At 44.3% G+C, this 10820-nt stretch overlaps 1 protein-coding gene and 1 non-coding gene across 8 annotated transcripts in view; both read left to right on the top strand.

Annotated features, from left to right (window-relative positions):
• Nucleotides 1-883: 883 nt before the first annotated feature.
• On the top strand, nt 884-957 carry trnar-ucu. The gene has a single exon. It is a non-coding gene; the product is annotated as a tRNA-Arg (tRNA).
• Nucleotides 958-2857: 1900 nt separating this feature from the next.
• cadm3 (cell adhesion molecule 3) overlaps nt 2858-10820 on the top strand; it is a 109382-nt gene continuing 101419 nt past the window's right edge. For 5 of the 7 annotated variants that reach the window (XM_041991983.1, XM_041991980.1, XM_041991984.1 and 2 more), the window contains exons 1-2: nt 2858-3097; nt 4526-4697. In XM_041991983.1, the coding sequence (XP_041847917.1) occupies nt 4593-4697 (105 nt within the window). In that variant the 5' untranslated portion in view covers nt 2858-3097; nt 4526-4592. Of the gene's footprint in view, nt 3098-3930; nt 3975-4525; nt 4698-10820 lie in introns of those variants that run through there. The other 2 variants (XM_041991981.1, XM_041991979.1) reach the window with 2 other exon arrangements.

Genomic DNA, 10820 nt, shown 5'->3' with positions numbered 1-10820 from the left:
GCTTTACCTCCCTCTGAGCCACACAGGAGCAGCACACTGCACCTGAGCAGCTTTTGTCCTGCAGTGTGAATGACAGCAGGCTGTTATGTCAGATTCAGCTCCTGTGAAGGATACAGTATCAAGTACACATGAAAAAGAGGGTAAATGTTCATGAGAAGTACGCACCAGGCGGTGTAAAAAGCTGTCTGTTTTGATCAGCTTAACTTGCGCAGAAACTACTCGAGCACATAGTCCAGTTAGCTCCAGCTAAATCGGTTTATCAATTTATTATTGGTGGCTCAAAGGAAAGATGCCTGGAAGCCTGAATGTCTTCAGTTTACCGTTGGAAATTTATTTGTGAGTGCACATAATATCAGACATTGCCTGTAAAGGAAACGGCAAACTGGTTTACAATAACTGTCAGTCTAATCAATGCTACAGGCAGGTTTCCGGCTGAGCTAGAGATCCATCAGACTACACATTGTTGTAATTGACTGGAGAATAGCTGAAACTCTTAGGATGCTTTAAAACTGGATTTGCACAAGTCTGTTCATACCAAACCCCCTTAAGAAAAAAAAACTCTTCCAATATAGTGAGTAAAATCGGGAGTGTGAAAGGAAATGAACCGCTTGCTTTGTGAGTGTCGATGCAGATAAAGTATAAGATGCCCCAGTAATGTCGACATTATGACATTTTGATGAGACAACCTGCCTGGAAGCTGTGGGAGATGAAATTCTGTGAGGCATTTAGAGTGTCAGAGATAACGCGGAGGCAGCACCCCCTACCGGGCGGCAAGGATAATTTCCTCAGGGCTGCGGTCCTGATGCTGAGGGATGGCGTGGATGCTGCGCAGAGCTGGGAGGGGCGGTATAAACCTGGTTTTGGTCGGGAGAAACGTGTCTCTGTCTCTGTGGCGCAATGGAATAGCGCGCTGGACTTCTAATCCAGAGGCTCCGGGTTCGAGTCCCGGCAGAGATGTTGAAATAAGACTTACATTTTTAAAATGATGCGATGGAGATGTTTCCACACTATGTATTTTATAGCTTCTGTACCATAGGATGCGATTTACAAGCACACTCAGTCCAGTTACAAGAACTAGATGGAATAAATTTAAACAATACTGATGTATACATAATAAGACTACATTGATGTGTTATAGCAACAAAAACAGCAACAACAACACCTTTTATTGGGCTTCTGGAATTTTTCAGATGGAGATCCAGTTCATCCCTCAAAAGGTTAACGCTTTCATATGCAGATTTCAGAAGGGGCAAAAAGCCTGAAACCACAGCTGGTGTGAAAGCGCAGGGGCTTCCTTACCACCCTGTTAGTGTTCTTGCTGCACGCAGTCATCCTACAACAACATCAACACGGTGTAGTTTCATCACTGATCTGAGGTCTGCGGACATATGCGCTCACCGTTTCAGCACCTGGAGCTGTTCACCCATGTAAACCGAGCAAACGCTTTTCTTGCACAGCGCCAACCACAAAGCATCTAAAGCCTTTTCCGCCCTCATAACAAGTGTTTAATGATGCCAGATGTTGCGTTTCTGTTCTCCCATTAGGTTTAAAGTCAGAGTGGGAGATACAGATGCCGATTTACTTTTAAAATAACTGACTCACATGTGCTAGAAAATTGGGTCTTCTTGGGATTTCTGCATGCAGATGTGTTGAACTATAAACTGCCAAAGATTCTAATTTTGAAAAATTATTATTGCAGATGTCACTTTGTGTTAATGTAGTGAAATTACTGTAGAGGACATCTCTGGACACATTCTGAAGGACCAATGAAGGTGGGCCGAAACAGGACGTCCAGAGCAACAATTCTAATTCTTAATTTTCTTCACATGTGGAAAGCAGCTGCTTGCTTGCAGATCTCTAAAAAGCTACGACCTCTCGAACTCCCCACAGTTCCTCTTTTGTAGCGTCTGTTTTGTGAGGTTTTTTATTTTTTTTTTCTCCCTTCAAACCCACCTCCCCGGCTTCAGTTTGTCGCCTCGCAGTGATTGGGGCTGTCGTGCGGCTGCCTCCATCCCTGTTTAACCCCATCATGTCTCCCCACACGCAGACCTAATCCGCCAGTAAAACTAATCCTTAATCCTCTCTGGCAAGCTGAACAACCCTCCCTCCCCACCACTCCCGTCCTCCCACCCTTTGCATCTCGATTCCCAAACGGACCTGATGTATGAAACGTCACAAGCACAAGGACTTCCCTTCATTGAAATAAGCACACGTAAAACTGACAATTATTTAGAGGTGTAAATATAAAAAAATATAGACATATAGCGTTATATATTTTTAAGTGATACAAATCTGAACACAGCCAAGACCCGCAACTCCCCAAGGCCAAAGAATTAGTAACATAATTGCTATATTGTAAATTATCAAGCCTGTGGGAGATAGCGGGCCAGTCTAAGAAATGGGGAACTGATCCATAACTCCAATGATAAGAAACATCATAATCCATTGAGAACCGTGACAATGAGCTGTGGATGACCTCCCCATTTTAAGAAATTATGTGCAGAACGCCAAAACCCTAAGAAGGATATAGGCTCAGTATCAAATCTTTAGATACAATGAACATAAGAATCACAGGAAACCCTACAGTGCTTTTTCTACAGGGGCTGATAAAATTCCCCAAAGCCTGATAAAGTCAACGTTAGATCACTGTGGAGCATCATAGGGACGTTATGATGATATTTCGGTATGTTGAGATCACGCCTCTCTATCTGCTCCATCTCCTTCACGTTGCTCTCAGCCAGTAGGCCCCTGCTCTGGCCCTGTTATCCCGGTGGTACGGGCCAAATCGTATTATAATCCCTCCCTCCCCCCTCCCTTGTCCCCTCCCCTCCCTCCCGTCTCTCAGACAGTCTGTTTTTGCTGCAGTGAACGGTAGCCGTGGAGAGACAGAGATACAAACTGAGTGAGAAAGAGCCGAGGAAAAAAAGCAAGAAAAACAAGCAGACAAAAGAAGGACCAAGGAGCTAAAAGAAAAAAAAAGTCGACAAAAGCAGATTAAGAAAACAAGCGACAGCTGCGCTACAGAGGAGGGACCTTACTGGGGACCTTACCGGAGACCAGCGCCAACGAAACTCGACTCCGGAGGCGGAATATAACGGTGTGTGGCTATTACCGTGCAACGCTTCACTGTTTGTGTTACCGTACGGGGGTTTGGCTGAAGCCTGGATAAGGTGGACAAGAGACACCTGTCAGTGCTGACGCTTTTTCCTTCTCAGGAATGTGTCAGTGCGCGCTCTCAAAGTGTGTGAGTGTAATGTGTGTAATCCATTATGCTTGCCCAGAGTAAGAGACGAATAATCCATGCAATGATTTTATAATTCACTCTATTTACGCGTTTCTTTTTGTGGCTCTTCTTGCGCTTCCCATCTCTTCCCTCTTCTCTTTTCGCTCTTTGGCAAAAAAGAGTCATCGCAACTCGCGGGGAGTGCAGCAGCCACCTCTCCCCAGCATTTTTTTCTTTTAAAAGAGTCTTTAAATCTCATCCCGCCTGCTGAGGCTGCTTGTGGTGGGGAAGCTGTTAGAAAACATTGCGCTGGTGCTATCCGCGGTCCGTCGCAGAGATGCAGGGAGCCATAACAAGCTGGTGTTGTTCTGATCATTATCGCCACTGTTATTACCTTCAACAAAAGTGCATGTTTAGAAGAGGAACTTGTGTTAAAATCACACTCGCGGATCTGGGGCTATATTTCTCCTGGATGCACTTGCTCGAGTTTTGTTTTCATTTCTCGCCTTCACTCAACAGGAAGGGCTTGAGCAACAATAAACACAGGCTACTCCCCTTCCATACCCCCCCTTCATATCCCATCCCATCCCGTGCCACCCCCCTACCCCCTCCATCCTGATTCCCCACCCTCTGTCCCCGCCCTAAACGCGCGCCAGTCCCGCTCTTGGCTCTCTCTGAGCGTATCGCAGATGGACGGATGGCTCACCTCTGTGCAGACTACTTCTATTTTGAGGAATGTGAATGAGAGCAGGTGTGTGTGCATATACGCGCGTGAGCAATGCCAGGAGCAGCTTTCACGCGCGATTATCCGTGTCCTGTGCTGTGCAAAGCGCGGGGCGGAACAGCGGCAGGTGCACCTCACCTCTCTGTTTCGGTCTCTCTTGCCTTTATTTCTGTATTTTATTTTCACAACCAGCTACTGTAATTTCCCCCTCGCGTTATTTTTAATTAGCTCGACTTAGTTGGAGCTGTTCAAAACACCCGTTTTCCTTCATTCCACATGCGTGCAGCTTGTTAAAGTGGATGAATAAATCCACAGTAATAAGAAGCCCCCCCCCCCCCCCCTCCTCTCCTCTCATTACCACCAGTGCACCATCTTCATCCTCTCTTGCCTCCCTCCCTCCATCGCCCCTCTGAATGTTATGACACAAGCAGATCGATGAATGCCCACGGAGCAACGCATGAGTAAGGGGTGGGCCAAGCGTTTATGCTGGAGCGGCCAACCAGCGACTGGGGACGCAATTAGTGGTCAGTCGGTCTACCCTGCCTGTTTTTTTCAGCTCTCCATTGTTTTCCCTGCAGGTGACACTCCAGAGCTCATCTGCCCTCCTGAGCATTCAGCGAGACAGGCGGATCTGTGTGCCCAACCATGGCCTTCCCATCAACCCCCTCTGCACTATGGAGCATCAGCTTATTGACAGTACTATTCACAGCTGCGGTTCACAGCAACATTGTCAATGGTAGGCACATCTTTTCCCTCTTTATCTGTCTATCTCCCTGTTTCTCTCTCTCTCGCTCTCTCTGGGCCCCTGACCTCCCTGACCCTCTCTGTCTGTCTCTAGTGGTGCCCCCTTATCTGTTGATTTGAGGCTTTATTTTTTTTTGTTGTTCTCCTGTATTATGAAAAAGGAAGCAAAGAGCCGTTAATAAGCACATGGGACACTCCCACCTCCCAGGACCCTCTGTGGAATTTCTGCTGTTGTTTTTAAGGAATGTGTGTGACTTGCACGTGGGCCCAAGGCTCAACACACACACACACACACACACACACACACACACACACACACACACACACACACACACACACACACACACACATGCATAACGTGTCCTTGCTAGCTTGTAGCTTCCTCTTGTTTCTTTCTGACTCCGTCCTCAGTCACGCTTGCATAAGAAAAGCACAAAAAGCAGGCGTTCTTCCTTTCATGTTCACCTGCTTTGCATCTCTTTCTTTGTGTTATAGGTTCATGCAGCTCGCAGATAAAGAGTGATTATCTTGTGCATTGTCAAACTGCAACTAAGCACAGCTTCACACATACAGTATAGATACGCAACACTCGTCTCGGCTGAAACTGTAACTGCAGCCGAAGCGGATGGTGAGAGAGGATTTGATGAGAGAAGCACTTTGTAATGATATCATCCCCTACTGCGAGCACCAAGCGAACAGGAATACACTGTCCGATATGCTTTCCAATTATATAACACTGGAGTGACTGGCTGCCGGTAATGCAACCTTTAGAGGGCAAAGTGTACTAGAGACAAAATGGCGTGTCATGATTGGCCCTCAAACTGTGGAAAATTGATTGACATAGGTAGAATCTTGTTGCCATTTTCTCATTACAACTGGGATTTAATTGCTTAGAGTGTTTGGCAAAGAATTGTGAGACAATATACCAGGCAAGAAGCCTTCTAAGAGACCATGCCTGATTTACATTTCCAATATATTCTCAGAGACCCTTTGCATTCACCTGTGTACACCCACACAGTTTGTGCAATCATATGCATGGACCCAGATACATACATGAGCCCACACTCTTAAAATTTACTGTTCATCGTAACTGTGTGTTTTGACTCTTTTGAATTAAGTCTTTGTGCACATATGTATGCTAACTGGGAAGGCGAAGGATAGTCAGTCTGGAAAATAAGAGAGAAACAATCTGGTAATGCCAAGCAAAGTTGAGGCAACAGTTTAACAAATAGAAATGGGAACTTGTCAAGGCCCCATGAGCCGTTAAGGATGAGACTTGGACAAACAAGGCTGAAGTGCCAATGATGAAATATCAAGCTCTCGTCAGAACGCTGACCCCGACCATGTGGCTCATCATTGAAACCCAGGCAGGCGGGTTCGTTATTTGGGTCCGAAAATGATTTTGGCTCACACTCAGAAGCATGTCACATTTGATTAAGGTGTGCCCAGAGGGAGGCCTGGCCATGCGTGACCAATTCTTGCTTTGGTTTCACCTAGACGGTGTTTTACATTATCATGTCAGTCAAAGGGAGTAATTAAGTCGGGGACATCTGACAGCATTTAAGCGATGAGAAAACACATCAAGAAGGGAGACTGAGAGGGAAAGAAGGGATGGAGTAATGACTTAAGTTTCAGAGTTTCAGTGTGCATGATGTAAGGCTGAGTTATAGGTCCTTCTGTTATAAATTCCTCCCATCATTGTCTAATTAAACACCATTATTAAATTCACTTAAAACCTCTGCTTTAAAATAATTCAGAATGACTTCTAAAAGTAAAAAAGTTGAAGGAATGAATGAAAAGAATGAATAGAATACAGTAGTAGTTATATAATTTGTCCTCACTGCAGTGAACATATAGACTTTCCCACTGGCTAAAATGAAGCCTATAAACATTGCCTATGTGTGTAAAAGCTGCAAAGCACAGATCCATCACTCACATCTGAACAGATTAGTGCAATTGGTGGTGTTGTGACACTACAGCAGAGCCATTAAGTAGAAGATGGAGTGGGGTGGGGGGGGGGTTGGTCAGATTACAGCATCATAATGGAGAAGTCCTCACAAAGTGGTCCTAAAACAGAAGGGTCTACTTAGCATAAATAATTCAATGTTATGTATCAGAGAGGAAAAAATTATTGTCTCAGCAAATCAATGGGAGAGCAGATGAGCCATCAGAGAGCTGGACGGCCCATTCCTACCAGACTCAGACCAGCATGTATTAAAACCATGTACACTGTTTTTCTCTTTGCATCGTTTAAAAGGGAAAAGGAAAATTTGCTCCTGTGAGTTGCAGGTTTTATTATGATACAGCAGCCAGCTTGCTGAGTACTGTGACCATTTGAACTCTCAGTCAACCCTGAACACCCAATTCTCCCTTCTCTGTGTCATGTATGTCAAGTCAGGAAAGGACATCATGGACTCAGTTTTTTTCAGGATTCATTGTGTGACTGGGTTTCGTTAGAGCAAGTGAATGAATCGGGGGGGACACTAATTGCGTGCCGTTTGACATATCCATTTCCACAGCTGGAAGTGCAGCCATGCACTGCAGATGGAAAGTGCCTCTCAGAAGGGCACATATTAGACATGCGATTGGTGGGCTGTGCCCTGGTTCTGTAATGTTGACCCAGTTAGCCAGGAGCTGTTGTGTTGTGTAGAGGGTTTGTCTGCTTGGGCACTCAGTTGACAGCAAGTAGAGCAGCGTGCTATGACCCCCCCAACAGATAGACACCTGGCCCTCCAACTCCACTGCAGCCTGATCTCAGACCCCAGTAGGATGTTTGCATTTGTGACTAGAAATGTGCCTAATTGTTTGTTTACTCTGCAAGTTCTGCCAATCAGAACCATTGACTGAATCCCGATGCTTCCAGCTGAGGCCAGTAATTAATAAGGATTAAAGGATGGGAGCAGTATGGACCAGTCGTTGGTGTGCTAAGATTTACAGGCAGGAGGACTCAGCACGTCTGCCAGTGGTTCACTTTATCCTGCAACAAAAATGGGTTCCTTCTCCCCCGGACCAGCTTTCTCACTGGCTCAAAGCCCGCTTCCTGTGCAGGCTGCTGTTGTTTGCTGTTGACTTCCTGTGTGCCAAGATGGGGGAACATTTGGCTAATACACAGTACAGCTAGCACACAATAGCAGTAGGCGGTTTGGATGAGAGGCCTCTGCCTGTTAACAAGGCTGACTGATAAGCAGTGACTCATTAACAAGCCGAGGTACACAGAGCCTGGGGAAATTACCGCCTAGCCACTGTGACATTAATAAGAGGTCTAAGCTATTTTTCCATTTGGCTCCACTGGCATAGGACTAAACTAGTGGTTTCCATTCTCAATGCAGGCTATTTAGTAGCTCCAGCGCTCTTTGATTTGCTTCAGACACTGGTTTCCTCATCTAACTGGAGTGTGGGCTGATCAGTACTGTCAGTGTGGGCTACAGTTAATGATATCTGCTGCTTCATTGGAAAACCAGGCCGTCCTCATTAGCTTCCTCCAAATTCATTCAGAAACATCTGGAGAGGAGCAATATTAATTCTTCTCATACTGATCATGCCAATTAATTAACAATATGTTTGTTTTGTAGTGTTTTTAAAGGTTAAAAACAAATGCATCAACCGCAGTCCATACATTTCACTCATTAAGAATGATGATGATTTTGATTCTGTATAGATCCAATTAAACATTTTAAATAAATGAAGCAGCATCCAACTGCTCAAAGTCAACTGTCTCCTATCAGAGTTTTCTGTTCAAAGCCATATTACTTCCATTGTCTCCTACTTTTATTCCTCTTTGATCCTGTAAGTGTTCTGTCATCCAGATCAGTTTTGTGATTACACATTGAATCCTGATTGGCTGGCATTAGTTTACAACAGATTCACATCTGGCAGAAAACCAATTATTTCTCCTGTTCATCATGCCGATTAATTAAGGCTCTGTGGCTGATTGATTAAACTCCCAACAAAGTGCCAGCCATGAACACTTGAGCCCTTGGGATGATTTGCATCAAATATTATTCACATTGCTTCATGCTATCATTACAGATCTACAGTACATACATGCTGAAATATTAGATGTGCATAAGTAACAGGAAGAGAAACTCAAAGCTCAACAAGGTATGAGTATTGATAAGTCATCTGTGGCTAAATTAAGCAGAATTAAAATGCAGTGGTGCCTGTGCAGCCAGATCTTAGAGATATTAAGAGTGCCCAAACAAGACTCCATTAGATCTCGTCAACCTGAGGAAGCTCACATCCACCCAGACCCACTCAGGCAATTTGAGATTACATCTGAACAGATCAATCTCCTCTGCTGCCATAATAATAACAGCAAATGCCATTTAGAGACTGAAAGAGAGAAGGGCTCTTGAGGTTTTGGAAAGCTATAACACACTCTGCCTTCTCTCAGGTGCTCTGCAACAAGACATGTCATGTTGCAGCATTTGTTGGAGCAGGGTCGAGAAAATTAGGGGTCCCTGTGTTAGTGGGCTGTCAGCTCTTAACTATCACTTCACAAAGACGCAACCAGTTACAAGCTCAACATCGCTGGTCTTGGAATTAATCCATTCATGCTGTTTTCAACACCTAGAGTTTTGCACTCAGATGGCTTTTCCTTTAATCAGGTTGCTTATTCCCACTCCCCCCTCCAAACCCATACCTCACGTTATCTCCTGGAATTCTCCACGGGGTGTTTTAATTGATTGCTGCTGAGATGAAAATCACCCTTCCTGTCATTGATGCATGGCTGGTCAGACCAAAGGCTTCCTGGTAAGGTGCATCTGTTTGTTAAAGCCTATTACCGTGCAGTGTGAAACCCCCAACTATGACGAGGTGCTGGAGGATGTGAGTGCATGGCTGTCGAGTGCAGCATTTTATATTGATTGAGTCAGAGTGCTGAGGGTTTCCCCCTGAGCGCAGGAGCTCCACCAATGAAAGAGCAGAGGTTCTTGTTTATTGCTTCCTTTGTATTTTCTTTTTTTTTTTTTTTTTTGATTATGCCATCACTTCAGCTGATGGATTGGAGTGCATCTGTGGGGACATCTTATCGCAGATACCGCAGCCATAAAGCCATTTGAACTCACCTGTGTGTTGTTGGGGGAACTTTCTCCAGCCTGGATTTTTTTCTGAGGAAATCGCTGTTCACTCACTGGATGGCAAATCTTATCGAACTGCTATTACAACCATCCCAAACGGAACCAGCGTTGTGAAAACAGCAGGGGTGTAGAGAAGCAGCTCTCCATCTTGGTACCTACTGTAGCACAAACTCTCTTGAGCATAATTCCCTTGAAAACAAATCTTTTGCAAAACATGATTGCAGATTATTGCTTTCTCACTTAAAGTACCTTCAAACATGCTGCTTGTGGATCAAAAAAAACAGACACAATGGGTCATATCTACTTCTCTTCTTCTATAACATAACTATAAATGGCTATTTGATGGTTGTAATTTATGAACAGAGACTGACACTTATGCTTTACAGCTATTACGCTATCAGGGCGATTAAGCCAAGTGCTAGTTCCAGCTTTAAATCTGAATGGAATCCATTCTAGCAGTATATTACTGTACTAAAGCAGAGTAGGATATTGCCTCCTATACACTGAATATTTTTATTGTTTTAGCTGCAAGTTTTATTGTGTACTGAGATATGGGTTGCGCTTTGAAGCCGTGGCATCATTATTAAAGTTTCTGTATTGTTCTACAGCAGCTCAGAGGAACTCATTTATGGTACTGCTGCACTGATGTCTCAGAGTCACGTCACACCACACTGCTTGGATGCTCATGCATCTGCTATTAAAATGCTAGTTTTATGATTATTTAAACGCCCCTCCACTAGCAGGCATTTAGTGTTTGTGTTTTCATCATCGTTGGTGACTTCATTTTAGTTAGATAAAAACATTTTGCAAAGCAGTGTGAGATGGCAAGGAGGTTAACAAGAGCATCAATAGAGCACAGAATCAGCAGACACAACACTGTAGAGCCTGGATTTACTTTTCACTGAAGTGGAAAAGGTCATCTTCTGTGAGTCTTTCCTGGAAGGCAACAAAAAAATGATGACTCTTAGTTTTCTGCTGGAGTTTGAAGTTAAATGTTATAGAAAGGGATAAGGGTGAGCAATTGATGGAAATAAAGTGGTATGTACTGTAG

The sequence above is a fragment of the Melanotaenia boesemani genome, chromosome 8 (assembly GCF_017639745.1).
Source record: "Melanotaenia boesemani isolate fMelBoe1 chromosome 8, fMelBoe1.pri, whole genome shotgun sequence".
NCBI lineage: Eukaryota > Metazoa > Chordata > Actinopteri > Atheriniformes > Melanotaeniidae > Melanotaenia > Melanotaenia boesemani.
The sequence above is the reverse complement of the archived record's forward strand: the minus strand, read 5'-3'. Positions and strand labels throughout refer to the sequence as shown.